Source organism: Halichoeres trimaculatus, unplaced genomic scaffold (genome assembly GCF_033239565.1).
Source record: "Halichoeres trimaculatus isolate MK-OKI-2021-1 unplaced genomic scaffold, fHalTri1.1 fHalTri1_scaffold_22, whole genome shotgun sequence".
In the NCBI taxonomy this organism is placed as follows: domain Eukaryota; kingdom Metazoa; phylum Chordata; class Actinopteri; order Labriformes; family Labridae; genus Halichoeres; species Halichoeres trimaculatus.
Genome location: NW_027437200.1, coordinates 10,839,048 through 10,862,088, shown reverse-complemented (window position 1 = coordinate 10,862,088; position 23,041 = coordinate 10,839,048). Strand labels below are relative to the sequence as shown.

Here is a 23,041-nt window from a genome sequence, read left to right as displayed (position 1 = left end):
TATGAAACGATATGGTACAGATGCCTGGTACCTGGCAATCAGTACCGGTACTCAATGGTACCAATTTTTACTTTACTTTTATGTGTTCATGTGGTAAAAAAATATCATTTTGTTTAATAATAGAATATATCTATTTTTGAATTTAACATATTTATTCTTCCATATATAACCTTGCAATGCTGTGTTCATGTCCAGCATGGACAATCACCCACTCTTCCACTCCCTCGTAGTAACAAGGATGCATTTAGGTACCTAAACAAGGTACCTTTTGACTTAACATGAATCTGTACCCGCTACTTTTGACAGAATTCGGTCAGTACCTGTAATAGTTCCTGATTCAGTACCCACCCCTCCTACTGATACATTTAAAGACCTTTATAAAAGCCCACAGGAAATGAGAAAAGAACACTGAGATATTTGACAAATAAAAAAAAAACATCCTATGAATAGGTCTCCACTTTTTTACCTGATGTATTTAAGTACAGACATGTTGTTTTAATAACAGGTAGTTCTCATTTATACCAATATGTCAGTTAAAGCTTAGACCTGATCAGATCCTCATGCTGAATTTTGAGTATTAGAGAAAATATGTAATTCAGTATTAAAGCCCTAGTTTTTAAAAGAAAAATGATAAATGCACATGTCTACGTGAGCTTGAAAATAAAAAATGACATGTTAGTATTCATTGAATTATTAGTGATAGAGTCAGTCAATGAATTTTGGGGAAATTGTTAAACTAAATGTGTGTTTTTGTTTCAACTGAGGCTTGAGATGGTCTTTTTTTGCTCTATTCTATTTTTGTCAAAACACTCTCCACTTTCAGCTGGTGTATCCTGGTGTAAAGAACATGTGAGCAGTCAGATGAATGAGCTTGGTCACTAAATATTATCTTACTCAGCGAATGGTAAACACTGTTTCTGGGTGGGACAGGGAGTGTGAGCTGCTCAGCTGTAGCGAGTGAGTGTGTTGGATAATTATCTACATGCCTGTTTCTTACAAGTCAGCACGAGTACGTACTCACTCACACCTTCCTGTACAACAATACACACAAAGCGTGCTACCCAGAGGAGATACCAACAGCAGGAAAACCATATGTGGAGTGACATAAGTGTTATGTCAGGGTGAAGTATGACAGTGAAGATGATAGTTTCAATCTATAAAACTACCTTCTAGTGTGACATGTAGTCTAGTCTATAGGTTCATGTGTTTGTGTGTCAATGAATGAATCATTTTGGATCAGAACACGGCGTGTCTGACTAGATGACTACAGCTCCTCTTACTCATCTCCAAGTTCCTCTGCATCTCACAAGGCCTGCGTGGGTGTTCGCTGGTTGATGAGGTAGACTCCCAAATCCCGAGCCCTCCATGTATGGTCACAGAGCAGGCAACTTCCTCGTGTAGTGGGTGGATCAGCTGTCAATCACATGTCCTGTAAAACCAGCAGCTGTTTTGAGGTCAGAGAATCCTTACCCACAAGGATAATCACTGATGACACTACCGGACGCTGGAAGCTTGTTGCCATGGTCACTGACAAGCAGGAACATGTTTGGGATTTGGATCAATCAGTATGGACTTTGATGTTATGTGAAACTGGAAGAAGTCAAGACAAACACACTGTCTAACTAACTAACTGTCACTAACACCCAGAAAACAGATGTATTGTGCTTAGTGTATTAAAAGAAAAAAAACACTGAGTCAGTATCTCTCTAAACTCTTAAACTGGTTTGGGTCAGACTCAAAAATGGTGTGCTAAAAAAAAGGAAGAAAGACGTGTCCACCTGCAAGAAACCAACAACCAAAGTTCCAGAAAGTGTGGTAAATTTAATGATTGTTCAGCTCTTATATGAGTCATCACTCATGAGACCTTCTTACTTCTTCGACTTTGTATTTGTTTGTGTTTGTTATTGTCTCTAACACAACTTGTCTATTGCAGAGTAACCAAAGTGTAAGACTAAATTGCTCAATGGGACAGTTGCCTCAAAAATGTGAGCTCCAAAAATGCATATCATCATATAGCATCTTCCACTTGTGTCATTATTGATCTCTTTACGTCACTTTGAGCCGAAAGAGTCTTTCTTGTATTTCAAAGAGCAGCTGTGGCTCAGTGGTAGAGATGGTCATTGGGGGATTGGATCTCCAGTCCCACTATCCCCACATCACCTTCTGCCATAATTTTTAATTTTCTACACTGTCGCTGGGTGCCGCCCTGTTGGTTATGGCTGCCTTTTGCAGCAGCTCTCTCTTCTTTGTCCGTTTCTTGTAATTTTTCTAGTCTCTTTTTCGTCATCTTTGTATTTGGATTGGATCATTACTTTGTATGGCTCATTTGTTGGTCATGGACACCAAACTTTTTGTGGCTTCTGTGATATTTTTACTACTTTTTCTCCTGTGTTTGTCTGGAGATCCTACATGTAACCATGGCTGCATTGTTTACATGTGAACTCAGCTGTTAGCAGTCTGTAGCATGTCAATGCTAATTGGTGTAAGGCCTGATGTTTTCCACAAAGTGAGGAGAAGAAGGTGAGGATGACGTGCTGGTTCTCAGGTGTGAGCTAAGAAGTGACGACAGGGACCTGTCCTTCCATCCATCGTTATTGGAACGTAAGATCTATCTCCAATAAGATGGACAAGCTAGCCATGCTAACCCAGAAACAGAGGGAATACCAGAGGGCAGAGTAGCATCATGCCATTCACATACATGGCTAACGGAGCTAACATCAGACACCAATGCCATGTTGGAAGAGCTTCACCTGCTGTGAGCAGACAGGATCCAGGAGACAGAGACTGAACAGACTGCTGAAGAAGCTCAGTCCTGGATCCTGTGGAGGTGGAGGCTGGCTGAACTGGACAATGATGGACAAGCTGTCATCATCTATTTTCTTATGGAGCTTTTTGCACTTTCTATACACTTTCTTACTTTTGTTTTCTTGATTGCTGCTGTAACTTGAATTTCGTTGTACTTGTTACAACGACGATAAGGTTCTATTCTATTCTATTCTATTCTATTCTATTCTATTCTATTCTTATTGTGAATGAGGAAACAGGTCACTTTAGACCCAGGTACTGATTCTCTTTGTGTTTCCACATTTTCACCTCTGGGAGTGTTTGTCAGGAATAATTTGACTTTTTTAGCTTTGACTATAGTTCCATTGTTTTAGACGTTGGGGGGAAAGGTATTGCAGAAAATAAGAAGTAACCTAAAAGATAGTAAAAGTGTGTTGTCTGCATTATGTCAAAGTGAAATTGGTAAAGAGCAGCTAAGGGTATAATACAAATTTGCCCAGTTCTTAAATCAGGTCACACAAGTTTAACTCAAACACATGCCAACATGTCTGATGTGATACTTTTAAACCTAGTTGATATCAAGACAAAAATCCCAGAAAATCTCCAAAAAATTCAAGACAAAATTCTCTGGGAATTTCGAGAAAAAAGTATCAAAGTTGACTGCTACAAAAAATATGTGATTAAAGTAAATCAGTGGAACGAATCTTACTGATAATAAATGCCATCTAAAAAGAGTCCTACGATTGATTACCCAAATACCAAGTCAGAGGCGTTAGGATTGTTCCTACTTTTGCACTGCATTTTAGTCTGAACCCGGAGAGACCTGAGGGAGTTAGTTGATGAGAGCAGGCATTTATGTATCAGTGATGATTTAGAGCTCTGTGCTTCAGCAGAGGTTTAAAAAAGACCAAGATCCAGCTTCATTCTTTACATTAACTGAGTTTATTGTCAAGGCCAAGGATAGACATTATCACATTGTAGATTGTAGGAACAATATTACAGTAATAAATATATTATACAACAGTAAAGAACTGACTGACAGGCACTAAGAACTAAGCAGGCACCAGATGTTTTTACAGTATCATACAACAGTAGCTGTGGAGCACTTGTTTGAGATATTATAATACTTTAATCTTGTTTCTTCTAATTTCTGAGGATGATATAGTGTGATTATCAAGTACAGTTAAGGTAGATTAATAAAAAAAAAAGCTTTTTTATGTACAACAGAAACACTGCTCATTATAGTACCAGGGATTTCCTGCCTGTGAAGGCAAATTCAAGTCTTTCTCTTGTCATCATTGTGGAAATGCATGGATAGTTCTGTTTATATATTTGATTATTGCATAAGGATTTGATATGAGTTTCTGAAGTGTCTTCTAAATCAAGCCCTATGTTTTTAAAAGCATTTCTAAAAGTCTTTACAATAAATACTGGCTTTGACTACTTGTGCTATGGCGATATTGAAAACCAGTGTTTGAGGTCTGAGCTTCATGCTCATGCGTCAGTGGGTGTGGAACCATTGCCTCTATGTATCTGTTGTCTTTGTTGCAGCACACGGTTACAAAGTTGCAACAGTCGGGTCCTATTTTACAGGACAAGGACACTATCACTGGACTGTAACACTCTTTGAATGTTCAAAACTGTTAGTTATGTGTGTGTGGTGATGGGGGTGACAAAAAATCTCTGTTCTACTTCCTCTGGGGAGGTGCTAGTACTGTGACATTGCAGACATTTGTAACAGGCTGTCAAGACATGAGTATAATGATGTTTATGGCTAACTCATTACAAAATAGAAGCCATGCTTGAATAAAGTGCTCAGTTGCAACTAGATCTCCACAAAAATGTATAATGAAGAGGTCAGACTCAAACAGAAGACAGAAGAGGCTAAGAACAGACCCACATGGGATATCTAAGTGGAATGTGTAACATTGGATTTCCATTAACAACAAGTGACATTAAATTATTTACCAGTATGGACGTACATAATCAGATGCATCATGCCTCCATTTTTAAACAAAAATGTACCAGTGACATAACAGCATGGCTTTTTTAAATCACTGAAACAAAATAAAAAAAACTGTTACTTACACTACTATACGGCCAGCACAGTTGTAACAGTACACACACTCATTCAACACACGTACATGTACTACCCAATACAACACAACTGTCAGAACATGTTAAGTTTCTTCTTTGTTAAACTGAGCAATATTTTCTCTTTTACAGTATTTACAATGAATGCAGATACATTTGCAGCATTAAACAGCAGAGTATGCTTTACAATGAGTTAGTGTGACGAGCGTGTGAGTTTTTCAGACCTCCACTGCAGGGTCTGAACCCAGCCCCTGAGCCTGCAGCGCCTCCTCTCTTTTCATCTTGGGTTTCTCCGTCCGCGTGTGCCACACCAGCACCTAGAACACACACACCCACAAGAAAGAGACTTAAAGACAAGTTTCATTTTAACAATATAACATACACAGCAGCTTTAAGTTTAACTTAAGTCTAAATTAAAGTCTTTATCTTCAAACACTATCACCTGTTTACAGTAATTAACAATGCAAAAAGTTTACTGATGATAAAAATGTGTGTTGCTCTAACCTACAATTTGTAATAAAGGCCTTTTTTTTTCCCAGTTAATGCACGCGTAATCACTTTGGTAATATCCTCTTTAACAGCTGTTTCTCTCTAACACACTCCTACAGACCCTCGTACCTTGGAGCAGTTGTCTGCTTTGGGCTCCAGTTCGTCCATGGTCACCAAACCCTGAAGGAAGCTGCTTTCCAGGAAGCCCATTGGTGCCTCCCCATCGAAACAAGCCTCTGGATTGGCTAGGACCAGTTTAAGGGACACAGCGAAGCCAGCCATGTCCATTGGGAAAGGGCGACTCGGACGCCAACCAGTATGGAAGCGAACCACCTGAAAGAATTAGCAAACATTTAAAGGTACATTTAAAAAAAAAAAACTGAATATCATGGATTTATCTTCCAAATTTTATTCAAAAATTTAAGATTTGTTCTGACAATGATAGCTTTTGCTTGTTGCTTATGAAAATTAGAAAAGATTAAAGGATTGTAAATACAATTCTCCATTATTGGAAAAGTATGTTTATTTATACCCTCAGTGCTGGGTTGAGCCTCCTTCAACATAAACTACTACATGTGGCACTGCTGAAGTCACAACCATGAAAGAAGACCAAATCCCCGGACCAGTGAGCCACAGCCACCTGCGTTCTGAGTGAGAGATGCAAGCCTACATGTGTCTGAAAAGTGATTTGCAAAAACACTAAAAGAAAATTCTAACAATTTGAAGTGAGCATTTTAGAGTTGTCTTTTAAAAACAAGTTTTTAATGCCACTGTAACCAGCTGAATTCTGTTCTAATCATAATTTACTCTGCTTATGCTTTTTTTGTAAAATGCCTTGAGATAGCATTTGCTGTGATTTGGCGCAAAGAGTACTTCTAACCCTCAAGAGATAAGATCTCACCATGCATTTTGTGATATATTAATATGAGTTTGTAAACAGCCTCCTCGACATACAGTTTTAATTTAATCTGTTAAATTTGCTAATAAAAATATGTCTTCCTTACAAGAAAAACACAAGCTTCTCAGTTTGTATTCCTCCAATTTCACATCAGACAAATAGCTGCACCTACCTTTCCTCCTTCAACCACAGGTCTCTCGTATTTCATCCCTCCGACCAGCCCCACAGGCCACACCGACACCCTCACAGTGTTCCTCATCTGAAAGAAGAGGACACAGTGCATTTAAACCAGACACTCCCCCTGCTGTAGGAGCTATGAACTGCAAGAACACAGCAAATCCCAGTCCCCGTTTGACACACCTCTACTCCTGGGGATCAATTAACTAACAATCTCACACTTTGACACCCACCTCTTCAAATATCTGTAGGCTGTATGTGTTATCGTCATCAGCAAAGTAAACCACTCCCTGCTGGTTGTCTCCTCCTGGTTGGGCCCTCCTGTCCTCTCTGAGCCACCGTAGACCTTCATTCCTCTGCTCAACGCCACGAGGCTTTAGCCAGCTGGGGTCACCCTGAGGTTAGGAGTTAGAATTCATTACCAAATTTTCAAATAAGTTTCAGTTAGAACTACAAATGGAAAATACTACGAGCTAATTTTCATGTCACTGATTGGGAAATCTTTGCTAACCTCCTGCAGTTTGCGGTCCTTGGCAGTGGGCATGTGTAGGTGAGTGTAGGCCAGGCCACTCTTTGCCAAAAGTTCAGTCACCAGCGGTGTCTTGTGTGGCGAGTCTTCCACCACAATCCAGTGGAGCTGAGGAACATGGAGGAAGGTCTGAGAAAGACGAGTCAGTTCGGCCTTCTGCACAAGCCTAGACATGAAGAAAAATGATAAGTTATGTAATTTTTCAATATGTCAGTCATATTGAAAGAAGGAGGACAAGGAAGAAATAGCCAAAACGTGGGACTACACTACCTTGCATATGTTGGGGTGATCACAAAGATGGTGGGCTTATCTGGCTGTTTCTGGGGTTGCTTGGTCGCCTCGGACTTCCTCATCTGCTCCTGGAGACGGTGCAGCTCCCCCCGCAGCCGTGATATGGTACGATCTTTGGGCATGTCATGCTCTGTGCAGTCACAGCGCTGACCTGCAAAGAGATGAAAAAGACAGTTTGAGGCATCAGACGGGAAAGAATTTGGTCATCAATAATTAAAAACATGGTTGTTCCTTTTTCAGATGTTTTTTTTTGTAAACTCTTTGTAATGAAAGATTATTTGGTTGAAAATCTGCCATCCTTGATGAAAACTAGGGATGCACGATATTATTGGCACAATATCGGTATCGGCTGATAAAAGCTCAAAAACACGTTTATCGGTATCAACAGATATGAAAATTTCTGCTGATAGTCACAGCCGATAAGGTGCTATTCAGTTAGGATTATTATTATTTTCCATCTGAAAAATAAGCTCCTTAAATAAAATGTAGCACTTCATTTATTTGCACTGCAGAGCTCTGTGTCTGTCACCAGGTTGTTACAGTAGCTCTAAAATAATCAAATGCAACTTGGTTATGTTTAAAAATGCATTGTACATTTAAAGTTCATGTGATCTTAAGAAATTATTTTTCTGTATTTCAATACTGAATGTCTTGAGTTTGAAAAAATAATACATTTCTTATTTATGGTAAAATCAAATGTTTTTTGTCTTGTTTTATCTGTGTTTCTTAAACAAATAAGACCGTCACAATAAGAGTAACATAAATTCCAGTACAGGATAGACTTAGCTTTCTTTACAGTGAAAAAAACAAACAAACTTGTGATTATCGGTATCAGCCAAAAGGGGTTTCGATACATCGGCATATCGGATATCGGCAAAAATCCAATATCGTGCATCCCTAATGAAAACCATAATAAAATGCAATCTACATCCATATTTTGAAGTTCATGGTAGATGAACTGTGCGTCATTTAGCACCATCTTTTCACAATCAATTTTAGAGAGCAAGTTGGGCTTGTGAAATTTAACTTCAATCAATCCTATTAAGTTTTGCAGCTCTGTGCGTTTGATCTCAATTTGGCGTCTGCTCCTGGAAATCTTATGAGTGCATTTTTTTTACTAAGCACACAGACTGAAGAAAAACAAGATATTTCAAATTGTGGAGATTTTATACACTGTTCTCTCAGCATCTAAAGATATTTTTGTCAAATTTAAGTTCAATGTTATCACTTTAAGTCCTTTCTCATGAAGTTAGCTACACGCATGTACATAGATCAAGTTAGGACGTTGTGTTGTCCACTTACCGAGCTGCATCAGTGCATAGACAAGACCCATGAGAGACACCATGAAATAAAGCACAAACACAGTCTTCAGCTTCAGCTTCATCCTTGTTGCCATGGTTGCCAGGCTGACAAAGTAACATGTAGAAGAAGTTAAATCATTAGTAGTCACAGGACATTCATCCTTATAGGTCCGTTGGTATTTTGTATTAGTTACTTGTTTTCAACATTTGTTAGAGATTTGGTGATTGTACCTCCACGAACCAAATAATGTTATTCACCAGTATCTCAACCATATAACCATTAAGAAAGGGCTCGAGGTAAAGATTTCTAAACGCTTTTCCTCAAAAATCAGTTTGCACTGCATGATCAATCAGAGCAAGCTAAGCTATGCAGGGTAAATAATCTGTTTTATAGATAATAGCTCGTCCGACACGTTCATGCACTCACCGATGACGAGACGACGTGGAAGACAAGAGCGTGGAGTTGAGAAATGGCCTGAAAGATTCAGGTCATCTTGAAAAGATAGATGTAAGCAAAGGCACCTTAGTGCATCAGAACATCCATTCATTCCGCTGAGGAAACATTTTTTGCAGCAAGCAACGTACCAACAACTTCCGGTTTGGGTGCAACATCGTAATAGCTCCCCAGAATCTCATGGCTATATAACTACAATTGCAGTTCCACAGCAGAACTTCAGTTGTAATGACCGTTGAAGACAAATTAACTGAAACACGACAGAAATTAAAATGCAGTTTGGTTTGACAATAAAACAAGGAAATAGTAGTATTACCTAGTAGTAGTATCGTAATTTCATGAGAGCAGGGCATTTTAAAAAAGGCTAAAATGCAACTTCCGGTGCCTGTAGTGGTATGATAATCCTCAAGGAAGGACACATTTTGTTGTTAAACAGGTTTTTCAGGAAACTGTTTATCATGTTGAGACGGAGGTCTTCGAAACTTGTGCTATATGTTTGACGTTGTAGGGTTAATTATAAAAACTTGGGAATTTAACTGACTCATAATTGACACAGAGTCACAGTGTAATAACCTGGTTGGTGTGCGAATAAGAAATAATTTTGAGCAGTAAATGTCCCTGAACATTTCAATTTTTCCACGTTGTACCTTTGACTCCAATAATGTTGGTATTGCATTCACCATTTAATTCTACCATCCTTATGCACAACCAAATTTTAGTACTGTCAGGCTTGAAACAAATTCCATATTTTTCTATCCAATCCTCTTAAAATACAAATCAAACATGACTTTGTTAAAAAAAAATACATTGCATCTCTTGAAAAGTCCAACAACTTTCCTTTATTTGTTACATACAAATAAAACACTGACAAGGCATAATGACTCAGTTTTCCCTTTCATTGTTGAATATGAACAGGACAGAAACACTCACTCTCAAACATGGAGTTGTGGTTTTTTTTAACATCATGTTTAAAAAAGTGTTTTCCCTGTAAAAGGCCAAGAAATGAAAATGAAGATGGATCCACAACAGCTTATATATATTTATATACATAGAGAAAAGACCAAGAGAAAAGAATCTGCGACTTTGTGGGAATGAAACCATTTCAGAAATAAAAGCACTCATTGACTTAAATTAAACTAAGTTTTGGCTCATTTTCAAACTAAATATTTTTTCACAAAGCAGTTTAACTTTTTACTGCCAATGAGCTTTTTTTTATTATTAAGACAGCCTGTCTGTCTGGAATGAATAACACCAAAGCGATGATCTAGGGTCAGTTTTAGCTTTGTGTCATACTTTTTTTTTTTTTTTAACTGAAGCAGTTTTAGATAAAATAAGCAGCATTCTGATCAATGCAACCCAAAGTATAACAGCTTACTTTTCAGACATAATCAATCAGTTCTTAAGATAGATAAATGACACAAAAGAAAAAACTGATTCCAATCAGAGCTTTGGCTAATCCAACAGCTAACTGACAACATGGCTGTAAAACGTAACGGATGAGGTTTGATTACGTTTGATTCACCTGAGAAAGAGACTGTCAGTCGGTTGATACACTACCACTATGTACAACATCCTCTTTTTCTTGTAACCTATGCAGAACTTAACAGAAGGTAACCTAGCACTAAAACAAGCAGTATGTTATTTTTGTTCATGATCAAGCAAGCGTAAGAGCCAAATACTACATTTCCATTTGTTGATTATTTTTTTGTGCCTGCTCTTTCTGAAACCAACCAAAAGCTTTCACCCCAAGAACTGGATCAGTGATCTGAAAAAAAAATTGAGAGGATGGTGATAAAAGTTTGTTGTGTCGGATTAGGTATTTCCAAAAAAAATTCTTCACTGGTTAGTCCTGGGTATCTTTTTTAGAGGCATTAATTAAATGTGCCTTATAAAACATTACAAAACACTCCAAGAGGACCTGAAAGACACATCAGAAACTGTATCTATACATCAAGCCCACAAGTAGAATCAAACAAGAGTCTGAGAGATAGCACAAGTCTACACACAGCTTCCTACCCAGCCAACTCCCACCTCAATACCATGAAGGTTGTTGTAAACAGAAATGAAACTGACAAGAGCAAAGTGGTAACAGAAGTATTTTTCAGGTGGCATTTAAAAACCTAAGAGGAACCCTTCCAAAGATCTTCCTGTAGGTCTACAGCACAACTCTGTCAAATCTTACAGCGCTGAGTTTCTGGAAAGATTCTTCAAGGATTACCACACACCAACATTACTCAGATATTCCGTTCAAACACCCCTTTTACAGAAGTCTACCTATCTATGATGAGTAGGTTTGTTTGAAATATTCACCTATTCTCCTGTAACCACACAAGGATTAACAAAGGTGTTGAAACAGTGCTTAAATTCAGAAGTTACACTACTCTTAAGAAATCTTGCTTTTGACTACGAGTTTAGTTAAAAATATGTACTCATGCAAATTATAACCATATGCTGGGAAAACCGTTGACAACTGAGAAGAGGAGGAATAAGAACCTTAAAAAACACTTCCAGTGTTCTGAAATCTATCCATCATTCATTCACCCAATCTGTGCTCCTTCCTCCAAGTTAAAAGCATTCATCCGCTTCAACAAATGGCCACAAAGGTTGAGGGTGCTTCTACCAATCCTCATCCATATTAAATCAATATGATTTGTTCATGCTAACAGAATAGACAAGCGAAGAGATGGAGGATGGTTTTAGTTGTTGTTTTTTTAAATACAGCAAAATCTAGAGTCAACATCTATTTGTTTATCATGAGTACCTCTTAGGAAACAAGTGAAAGAAGAGGCAAGCAGGAGTGATGCAATTTTACAAGGTGGATATGGATGAAAACAACATAAATAGGCTGCAGTGGTTGTTCAGTGTTTTTTTTTTTAAGGACATGGAAAAGGGGAAGACAGGCACGAGGAACAGGAGAGAGGGGCAGAGGATACAATCTTATAAAAAACTCGAGCTCTCATGAACTGAAGAGCTGTGTCCTCTGTGACAGGAAGCAGGGCTTGGGCTCATAACATGAACCTCTGATTGAGAAATGTGGCCCAAACGTTTTTAACATCCGAGCCAGATAACCTAACAGGATTATTTTCATAGAAGGACACATTACTTGAAATCAGCATATTTTCTTAATTCAATTGTAAAGATTAACACACTTAAAAAAGGCAATCTTGGACATCTTGTCTCATTGGCTAAAAGGTTTCAAATCACATGAGACACCTATTTATGTACTGGTATCACCTGCATAAAAAAGATAGTCTTTACAGCACTCTACTCTTGTAACAGTAGTGACTCCTGGGGTTTAAAACAGTGAAGTTAAAGTTTCCTGCAAAGTCTTTGTCAGAAAACTGCAAGCCACATGCTGTGTGCATGTAACTTACACCCCTCAACAGCCAATACTACAGGACAGCTGGGCTTATCAGGCTGGAGGGGTCATGTAGGGGCAAAACAGGCTTGTGGTTTTAGGTTGAGGTCCTAGAGAAATCAGGGGTATGTGCCAGTCATATGTTTGCTCAGCATCAATAGTGATCGATTAGAGAGGATGATTTCTAGACATTTACAATATCCTAACTAAGAGATGAGAAATTTAGAAAGGAGGTGGTGTTTTATCAGTATTGTCTTGAACCAGCGACCAATTCAGGTCCAAAACTATGACAGAAGTGCTGCACAATGACCCACTAAGATATAACACATTAAGAGATGAGAGCAGGTGGAGATTAGGTTCACTGCAGTGTTGGAGAATGTTGGCAACACCCTAGTTTGATCTAGACTATGAAGTACTTGTCCTCTTAAACTGGGATCAGAAAGTGAAAGGAGATTGTGGACACTGAAAAAAGAAGAATGAAAAAGAACAGAAGTTGTATGTGAAAGCTCACCCTGCAAACTGCTTTTGTAGCAGGAATACAAAAAAAAATAATCACACAAAACTCTCCCCCTGATGAGACAACATCTGTAGCCAGGTGTTTCACCATAGGTTCATTTTTCACAGCACTCTACGGTCGTCTCGACCCCAAAATGTCTGCAGAACAGCAGGCAGCTCAAGCTTTCACACACAGCCACAAATGAAAGTTTCTGGCTTTTAACCAGTCATAAAAGGTGAGAGGCTGACGCTAATTAGTGGCAGCAGCCCCCACAGTGCCCACCCCCATGGGTGTGTCCAGCCGAGGCCTCGCCGTGTTTGGTTCGCCGGCTCAGGATCTCATAGGAGCAGTCGTCACCACAGCACCCGGACATGCTTGGCGATGTTTCATCTATTTCAAACCTGTATGTGAGGAGGAGGAGGATGATGAATACTTTAACCCTGGAGGGGGATTATTAGATTATGATGACAACTATGCAAAAACTTCTAAGGAAAAAAACAAACACAGAAAAATGTTACACAAGATGTTGAAATACTTCTTGGGTTTTTTTTCTGTCAGACAAAAAATCCAGGAAACCATTCCTCAACTGAAAAGCACACGGCAATTTTACAACCTCACATCAGATTAGCTTATTCTCTTAGTCCATCATAAGAATAGAATAAAATTTAATCTCCATAGTTTATAAAACATGTCCCAGGAAGCACTGATACTCACTGTAAAGCTTCTCTGAAGAACTGGTAAGCCCCATGGTTGTGTTTGAAAACCGTCAACATCACCTTCTTCATCTGCGTACTGAACAGAAGCAGAAAGAGATATAGAAGAAGGAGGTATGTAAACATCCAATAATACTGTGTATACAGCTGATTTATGGAGACAAACACTCGTCAGACATTCTAAAATAAACAGATTATAACAGGAGCATAATAACTGTTTACTCCTGAAGTTAGAATTTCTTACTGAGAACTCAGCGGTGGTGAGGATCCCCTAACTTCCCAGTAGGAAATTCTGCGTTCCAGCTAAAATTTCCCACTTGAATCTGGAAAATTCCAACTTTCGAGTACAAATGGAACACACCATGAGTGAGTGAGTCCACTGTGCTAAGAGATGTTCAGAGAATGTCCTTCCACTTTTGGACGTCTAATTTTGTTCTCCTGAAGGTGCAGACTGTTACTCCAGATGTCGTCTTCCAACATCTACTGATTAGTCAGAAATTTCTGGAAGCATCTCATTTTTCCTTTTCTTTTTTAATAATTGTAAATTAGACCAACCTTGTGTTTTTAATAAATCTGTGATAAAACTAAAGTGGGTCTGTTGCTTTATGGAATGAGATAAACAACTTTATAGTTCACCGATAAAATCTCAGATAAAACAATTAAGCGGTGCTCTTTTCAGCCCATTGGTGGGATCTGAAGTTGTGAATTCAAAATTTGTTATTCTAACTCAGACCTCAAAGCAGGCACATTTTGACACAGGAACAATCAGTGTTGAACATTTTACCTGTTAGCTATGAGCTGAAGTATCTGAATGAGAAACTTGCCAAGTCCTTTTCTCCGCACTCTGCTTTCTAGCTGAACCTCATAGCTGAGGAGGAAAGACGAGTCATTAAAGAACATGATGTTAAAATAGTTTTTTTCTCAAGCCCTCTTCAAAATAACATTTGTTTATGCGTCTTAAAACCATAAATCTTATAGATCAGGGTCATACCAATATAAAACCTCCTCTCCACACTCCACATCGAATCGAAAGTGAGAGAAGGCAACAGGGGCAGAGTCGCTGTCACGGGCTAGAAGGTACCAAGCCCTCTCATCGTTCATCTCGTCCCTCTTTTCCCTCTCCTTCCAACCCCATTCGCTCTGCTCGTACCTGGAGATTTCGAAAAAAACATGAAAAAACAGTAAACTTTAAGTTTTTCCATTAGTCTGTTTTTATTTCTACATTTCTCCTCACTCTATCTCACATGGAAAAAGGATGTTTACTTAACTAGAACAAACTACTTTGACTGACTTTGAGCCTTTTGCTTCATTAAAGAGGAGTTAAGGTCAGTCAAAGGGAGAGAGGAGAAATAACATTTCTGCTTCAATTATATACTCACCGGGCCCGTTATTAGGCACACCTGTCCAACTGCTCAATAACACAAATTTCTAATCAGCCAATCACATGGCTCTATGCATTTAGGCATGTAGACATGGTCAAGACGATCAGCTGCAGTTCAAACTGAGCATCAGAATGGGGAAGAAAGATGGTTTAAGAGACTCTGAATGTGGACGGGTTGGTCTGAGTATTTCAGAAACTGCTGATCTACTGGGATTTTAACCCACAACCATCTCTAGGGTTTACAGAGAATGGTCCCAAAAAGAGAAAATATCCAGTAATATCTATCCACTGATAGAAAGGCAACAGTAACTCAAATAGGTCTGCAGAAGAGCATCTCTGAACACACAACACGTCCAACCTTGAGGCAGATGGGCTACAGCAGCAGAAGACCACAGCGGGTGACCCTCCTGTCAGCTAAGAACAGGAAACTGAGGCTACAATTCACACAGCAACACCAAGACTGGACAATAGAAGATTGGAAAAACGTTGCCTGGTCTGATGAGTCTGGATTTCTGCTCCACATTCAGATGGTAGGGTCAGAATTTGGCGTCAACAACATGAAAGCATGGATCCATCCTGCCTTGTATCAACGGTTCAGGCTGCTGCTGCTGGTGGTGTAATGGTGTGGGGGATATTTTCTTGGCTCACTTTGGGCCCCTTAGTACCAACTGAGCATGGTTTAAAGTCCACAGCCTACCTGAGTATTGTTGCTGACCATGTCCATCCCTTTATGAGCACAGTGTACCCATCTTCTGATGGCTACTTCCAGCAGGATAACGCTCCATGTCATAAAGCTGGAATCATCTCAGACTGGTTTCTTCAACATGACAATGAGTTCCCTGTACTCAAATGGCCTCCACAGTCCCCAGATCTCAATCCAATAGAGCACCTTTGGGATGTGGTGGAACGGGAGATTCTCATCATGGATGTTCAGTCGACAAATCTGCAGCAACTGTGTGATGCTATCATGTCAATACGGACCAAAAGGCAGTTCTGAAGGCAAAAGGGGGTCCAACCTGGTACTTGCGAGGTGAACCTAATAACGTGACCGGTGAGTGTATGATTGGCTGTTTCTAGTTCCCCCTCTCCATGGGCTTTCTGATGTATGGTCTTAATCATATCTATAAAATCCTCTGATCCCCAGCTTATTCTGCCACTGTCCAGCACACTTTCCCCAGAACCATCATTTACCATTAATCTCAGAGATCCTCATCTACAGAGTAAAACTTAAGGAACAGGACAGAACAGACTTCTTACAGCGTCTGCATGTTGGCTCGGGTCAGTTCAAAGGCCCACTCCACAGACAGCGGGTTGAGCGAGGTCACTCTCTTACACTCTATCTGCAGGTTCAGCCTGGACAGGGGGACAAGAGAACAAGGTTGGAACATCTCAAGTGTATAAATATCTGCCTGTGTCTACAATGCCAACAACTGAGGAAAAGAAAATCCAAAAACGAAACAAACAAAAAAAAGAGAACAGGCATAAATAGTATCAACAGACCCACTCTCTTCCCTCCCATAGAGAAAGTGATAAAAATATGTATTTCATGAATAAGTCCTTTGTCCGCGTTCAAAGCAATGCGTACCCATTTCTGTCGTACTTTTTGAAGGCTGGGAAGGCAGCCAGTGGGTCATCAAGCTGTGAGGACAAGGAGCAAAATTAGCTTGAAAAAAACATAAAACATTGTTTTTACAGATGAAGGAACAGAAGCTTTTGGATTTTCCTTGGATGTGCTGTTTTTCCTTTGAATTCAATGAAATTACCAAGAAAGAACTTTTGGAGAGGCTGCCCGGGAAAAAAACATTAAAATCAAAACATTTTATAGACAAAAAATAAACAAACTTGCTTCTGGAGCTTATCCTCAGATGCACTTCTACACTACAGCTTTTTTTTTAAATAACTCATTTTCACATGTGGATTTTGTCAACCTTTCCAAAAAAGACAGATTATCCTCCTGATGAAAGCACCCCTCAGCTTCAACTACAGGCTCAGGGCTCCCACAGGCAGGAAAATGGTGGGGCTACTGGACTGATGGCCTGATTGGTCACTCAGTAATTGTGCACATAATCAGCCTTACCTTGGCCCCCAAGGGTGATCTCAAACTACATATCTCCCTTTCCCTGAATACATAATGAGACACTGGGCCCCACAGAAGAAAGTAAAGCACTTTGATGCAAGGAAAGATATAAAACAGGATACTAGTTAGAGACGTCGTACAACAAAAACAAAAACAAAAAGAAAAAATCAGAACACCACAAGTACTAAATGAGTCATTTGACTTTTATCCTGACAAAAGAGACTCTTGTCTGAAAAGAAAACCCTCAACATAGTTTAAAATGCCTTTGAAGGAGTGAATACGGTATTTGTTCTAATAAAGCCCTCGCCTAGGTCGAATTTCCCTTCTGCTAGCTACAGCATGAACAAATATAAATGTTACTTTGGGAGAATTTCTTACATTCCAGCTGTTGGCACATCTACTGAGGAAAGGGGAGGGAGAGAAAACAATATCACAGAGCAGCTCTCTCTGGGACAAAGTGACACAGAAAAGTAGGGAGAGCAGGCAGGCCTGTGAAAAGCTTGTTGAAAAGGAGATAAATCACACCTCCAGGGGAATGGTCGACTAATTCTGAAGCACACATACAAAGTGTAAAAATGGTCGACTGTGATCTCTTTAATACAAGAAAATGCTCAAATGAAGATACAGCACTGCATTTGACTATTCCTGTGAATTTTAAGAAATGGTTGAAAAGGAATTGCACGCTTTTATCACCACACTGACTCCTGACTGTTACTGTAACTGTGCGAGTGATGAAATCACTGTCCATGGCGGAGGTTTAGGGGCTGTGCTGGCTGAAATCCACAGGAAAGCCTCAAACAACACATTAAGAGCTCAATCCTTTCAGATTGAACACTTTGCTTTGGAAAAAGTGCATTTATTTCTTAACTTCAGTCCAATGCCTTCATCAAATGTCAGAAATACAGCCATGCAAGTACTCAACATCTTAACCTCCGTGGACTCAGGCTGGGTCAGTCTTAAAGCTCTTTTTATGAATTACCTTATTTGCTGCATCTACTTTTGCACAAACAGCATCCATAGCTGCCCTCTCCTCCAGACGCCGAGCTTTCTTCTCCTTTGCTCTGTTAGACTTTCTCTGGAAACAGTAAACAGGAAATGCATGAATGAAGGGGTATGTTGTGATGACAGCAGATGTGGAGATGAGATTTAAGAATGGATGATATTAAAGGAGAAAGGAAGTGAGACATGACACATAATAAGGGGTGAGAAGAACAAAGAGGGGGGAAACACATTAAGCATGTGTAATAAAACTCCATACCCCACTACTTCTTACTCAACAACACACCAATCTAATCAGGCAAAGACATTAAAAATGTCTTTTTAACCAAATAAACGAAGCATAAGACAGCTCAGAAATCTCATCCATGATGCTGAACCAATAAAAGCAAAATTCTTTTGATGAATTAGATTAGAAAACTTCATTTTTTACCTCCTCCTTTCCCTTTCTCTATTTTATGCAATGTCAAACCTGACCTTTTCATCTACTGTAAGGCCCTTAAGATAACTGAATGCTTTCTAGCTCTGGTAAGACAAGATACTTCACTGTGTCTCTGCTATATAGATCAAAGACATGAAGTCTCTGGATATAACATAAAAAAAGAATTGTGTCACTTTGCCTTTCTTAGAGCCTGATATGTAACAACGACCTGAAATGCAGTTTTGGAAAATGTAATCAAATCCTAAATTGAATTGCTCGCTGTGGGGCTGCAGCTATCGAATATTTTATTATTCGAGTATTCTACTGAAAATCCCATCGATTAATCGAGTAATCAGATAAAATACATTTTTGTTTAGTTAAGGAGCAGTTATTTTTCAAATGAAAATTTTTCTCTTTAAGAAATAGACTTTTCTGATACAGCATGTCAATAAGAGCACTTGGTTTGGTAGCTCCAAAATCTGTAAACACACTTTGACACATTTTTTGTGCCTAATGACCCATTAGTCTCCAAACTCCAGAAAAGAAACTAGATTTGTTGCTAGTTGCTATTTTGTATAAGAGGTAGCTTGAGGGGTCTGAAAACTCTCTTAATATGGCCTCAGCTCTATTTGAAATACCATTCTTTGATCTTTTTTTCAAAATTTAACGATTCCTCGAGACGGAGAAAATTACTCAAGTATTTTTTGTAATCGAGTACCTCGAATCATTCGAGGAATCGTTTCAGCTCTAGCTTGTTGATAATGTAACGAAGGTGCTGAGCCCAAAATGTAACTCTGACATTTACCTAATTTTGATATTTTTGGTAACCAAAACTTTTTCTTTAACCTTTGATGAGCTACCTTTGTTCATTTTCAGCTCCTTCATTGGGCTCGAATCCAATTTCAACAACACTGAAACAATGGGGCTGTTCTGAAAGTTGGGACCATTAGTTTATATATCTATACAGCCCATGGTGTTTGTGCATGATGCTGTTGCCTAAGTCATTTATAGTCCTCTGAAAGTGAAGAAAGTCAGAAAATAACACACAAGACTTTGAGAAGTCAATTAAAGAAGCAAGATTATTCAAGTGTCAGAATTCTCCAACAGGCTTTTCCAAAGTATATATAGGGGATGGGACATTTGTGAATGATACTTCACTCTACACTGATGCAAGAATCCCTTTAATCCATAAATCATTAATTCACTCTATGATGTAATAGAATTATCACACTATCAGGACAAAAATACCTGACCTGTAATGTAATAACTAAGAAAAATGGAAAGAAGTAATTATGTTTTGGGCTCAGTATCTAATTACATTATCTACCAGTTATTACATTTTGGGTCATTGTTACATATCCGGCTCTAACCAGCCTGTTGGACAAAACTGCTGCATATTGCTCTCTGCGTGTAGGACTGTGGTACTGGAACTGATACTCTCACTCAGTCTGCTCTTGTATCAGCAATGGTGGAGCTACACAAATTACTCACACAAATCATCCAAACCACATCTTTGCAGCACTTAGAGAAAGGTTTTATGTAGCACCAAAAGGAGTGAAAGTTGACTACTTTTCATTGTCGAACTCAGAATTTGGAGCGTGACTACGTCCTGAGTCTTGTATATCTTAAAGAACAAGTTTTTTAACCTTAGAAATTATCTATGGAAGACATGTTTGAGTATTGGACCATGGGTCATACCAAAAACCAATGTTATCCTGTGCTTTATTACATAACTTCCTCATATATATTGCTCATATATATGAGCCACTTCCCTGTGGAGTGCCACAGGGATCTATTCTTGGCCCTGTTCTTTTCTCCCTCTATTTGCTTCCGTTGGGGTCAGTCATTGCAAAGCACTATGTGTCGTTTCACCTTTATGCGGACGATCTACAGTTATACTTGCCACTGAACTCAAAAGAAGGCTCTGCACTCGACAAATTGCAGAGCTGTATTAGCGACATCAAGCAGTGGCTCGCATGTAACTTCCTCCACCTGAACGACAGCAAAACTGAATGTGTCCTGTTTCGCCCGTCTCTGCCGGATGCAGCCTGATCTCGGCTCTCTGTCTCCGCTTTTTAAATCACAGGTAAAAAACCTGAGGGTAACTTTTGACTGCCACCTAAATTTTGATAAACAGATAACCTCTGTGGTGAAAACGAGCTTTTTTCAGCTGCGTCTTTTGGCCAAAGGGAAGCCTTTTCTCAGTCGGCAGGATCTTCAAAAGGCCATTCATGCTTTTATTAGTTCCTGGCTAGACTACTGTAATGCTCTTTATGTCGGCCTCAGCCAGTCTTCCCTCACTTGCCTCCAGCTCATCCAAAACGCTGCGGCGAGATTTCTTACTGGAACGCCAAGACGTGAGCACATCACTCCACTGGCTTCCAGTTCGTTTTAGAATTGATTTTAAACTTTTGTTGTTTGTTTTTAATGCCATTCACAGCCTGGCTCCTCTCTACTTGTCAGAGGTTTTAACTTTACGCAGCCATACGAGGGCCCTGCGTTCTTCTGGCCAGTTCCTCTTAGAAGTTCCAAGGTCCAGATATAAAAAGTGGGGGGACCGTTCTTTTTCTATCGCTGCACCTTCATTATGGAACAGGTTGCCCCCAGACCTCCGCAGCACCACAGACCTTGGTCTTTTAAAATCTAAACTCAAAACTCACTTTTTTAGAATGGCTTTTAACCCTGACTAAGGCTTTTAGGTACCGTGCTCTTATTGGTTTTTAACTTGTTTTATCTCTTCCCAATGGCTTTTATGCACCCTTATGCACACCTCCCCTTGCATTTTTATGTATCGTTCCTACTTTATTGTTTTATGTCACTTTTATCTATGGTGTTCTTATTTTTAGACACTACTGTAAAGCACTTTGGGGGCCTTTTGGGTTCTGTAAAGGGCTCTATAAATAAACATAGATTGATTGATGTATTATTGATAAATGTAATTATCAGTTGCATTTATTACCTGTTACAGCATTTAGATGCCGATATTTTCACATGAATCAAGCTTTCTGCGACATGTTTCCAGTGCAGATGGTGCATTGATACTTCACGGACAAGCATTGAACAAACAAGCAGGTATTAGCTAAATCCCTTCATCAGATCCAGACCTTAACAGCAGAGGTAACTACTATGGGAAGGAATGTATTTCCTTTCCAACTTTAGGTATTAACTCTGTACCAAGCACAGAGGGGCTGCAGACTGAGCTGAGACTATGGGAACACGTGCATTAGTTCATCCGTGGTGAAAGTGGAGGATAAACTCAAGTTTGCTAACAGAGACTGAGTAAACACTGGCTAAAGTTATGGCAACTAACTCAGCTTTCAGGCATGACTATAGGCCTGTCTGGTGTCGATGTGTACTTCACTCATTTTTTAACAAGTCTGAATCAATATTCTCCAGGTGGGCTAATGAATTAACATGCCGCCTTATTGTAAAAGGTGCACACGCGCACTGTTAGCACTGAGGTAAATAGCTAGCAAAGCACCCATCATTTGTCTGGCATTCCTAAGTGGCTAACACAGCTAGCACGCTAACAATGGCACAACACACATCAGAAGTTAACTGTGTGCAGCGGCAAGGACAATGCAGTAATAATTCTAAAAATATCATACAAGGCAAAGAGTGCGCTAGAGCTAGTCACATAATGCCGTTTAAAGCTGGAGAGTCAGCTAAATGCTTCACGCTGCCAAATAAACTCTGATGCCAACCACCACCTTCAACTAAATCAATCCACCATGGTCTGTCTTCCTTTCCCTTCCTCCCCCATTCTTTCTTTCTCTCCTCTCACCATCACACATTAACGAGCCAAAAACATTTACATTTCAGTCCATCATCTCACACACAATAAGCACAACACAGTCAACTCACCCCCATTTTGAAGCTGTGTCTTGTCGATGTCCCTGGAGAAATACACCTCTATTGTCCCTATGGTTTACTGTTGCTGAGTTATTAGTATCGTGACTACAGACAGCAGAAAGAAGGGGGCCAGATTAATATGACAATGATAGATAATGTGCTAACGAGGCTAACTGGCTAAAGCACCGACCGATGGTTTTGGTAGAACTAGAGTTTCGTCGCAAATTTGATCGATATGTCAAAAGAAAATTGATAGTTTTTCCTCTTTAAATCTGATTGGCGCCAAGAGTGAGAGGCTGAATTTATTATAGGTCCCTTCTTTGCCCTTTTCTTTCCTCTGGTCTCCGTCGTCCAACTGCGATGCATTCAAGTCCCCTCCCTAAACTCCGACATCGTAGTGTCCACTGATCCCAAAACTATCTCTGAAGTGTTTATGTTGGCCTTTGACCCAAATGTAGTTTGATTGCATTTAAAAAAAAAAAAAAAAAAAAAACGCTTGCTTTCAATTTTTTATTGTCTTAGAAAAGTCAGGTCGAGCGATTTTGTCATAGATAAGGCTGAATTAAAATAAAAATAAAGCTGTATTAGACCTAGAAATTTAGACCCCGCCAAAAAAAAAAAAAAAAAAAAAAGCGTTGCAGCATTAGACTTATAGAAACCATAGATAGAAACTTGACAACAAAAATGAAAAGCTGTTTGTTTGTTTGTTTGTTTTTGTTTTTATGAGTTG

At 39.3% G+C, this 23,041-nt stretch overlaps 2 protein-coding genes across 2 annotated transcripts; both read right to left on the bottom strand.

Moving 5' to 3' along the window:
* Window positions 1-3,730: 3,730 nt before the first annotated feature.
* Window positions 3,731-9,161, bottom strand: b3gat3 (beta-1,3-glucuronyltransferase 3 (glucuronosyltransferase I)). Its single transcript, XM_074662259.1, has 8 exons — window positions 8,991-9,161; window positions 8,565-8,668; window positions 7,242-7,413; window positions 6,954-7,137; window positions 6,676-6,837; window positions 6,438-6,524; window positions 5,497-5,700; window positions 3,731-5,195 (listed from the first exon to the last, which is right to left on the bottom strand). Exons 2-8 carry the CDS (start codon window positions 8,656-8,658, stop codon window positions 5,097-5,099), a joined length of 1,002 nt encoding a protein of 333 aa, XP_074518360.1. The 5' UTR covers window positions 8,659-8,668; window positions 8,991-9,161; the 3' UTR covers window positions 3,731-5,096.
* A 1,145-nt stretch (window positions 9,162-10,306) lies between these two features.
* On the bottom strand, window positions 10,307-22,727 carry naa40 (N-alpha-acetyltransferase 40, NatD catalytic subunit). Its single transcript, XM_074661881.1, has 8 exons — window positions 22,324-22,727; window positions 18,022-18,117; window positions 16,551-16,603; window positions 16,223-16,318; window positions 14,576-14,734; window positions 14,369-14,452; window positions 13,586-13,663; window positions 10,307-13,272 (listed from the first exon to the last, which is right to left on the bottom strand). The coding sequence occupies exons 1-8, from the start codon at window positions 22,327-22,329 to the stop codon at window positions 13,125-13,127; spliced, it is 720 nt and encodes a 239-aa protein (XP_074517982.1). The 5' UTR covers window positions 22,330-22,727; the 3' UTR covers window positions 10,307-13,124.
* Window positions 22,728-23,041: the final 314 nt, after the last annotated feature.

Bases quoted from the DNA above. Each gene is read 5' to 3' on its own strand.
- naa40 (XM_074661881.1), bottom strand. The intron at 14,453-14,575 runs GTATGACCCTGA...TTTCCTCCTCAG, and splicing joins GGAGAGGAGGTTTTATATTG to CTATGAGGTTCAGCTAGAAA. The intron at 13,273-13,585 runs GTGAGTATCAGT...CCTCACATACAG, and splicing joins TTCTTCAGAGAAGCTTTACA to GTTTGAAATAGATGAAACAT.
- b3gat3 (XM_074662259.1), bottom strand. From the start codon at position 8,658: ATGGCAACAAGGATGAAGCTGAAGCTGAAGACTGTGTTTGTGCTTTAT. The intron at 7,138-7,241 runs GTAGTGTAGTCC...CTTCATGTCTAG, and splicing joins ATCACCCCAACATATGCAAG to GCTTGTGCAGAAGGCCGAAC. The intron at 5,701-6,437 runs GTAGGTGCAGCT...TAATTCTTTCAG, and splicing joins CTGTGGTTGAAGGAGGAAAG to GTGGTTCGCTTCCATACTGG.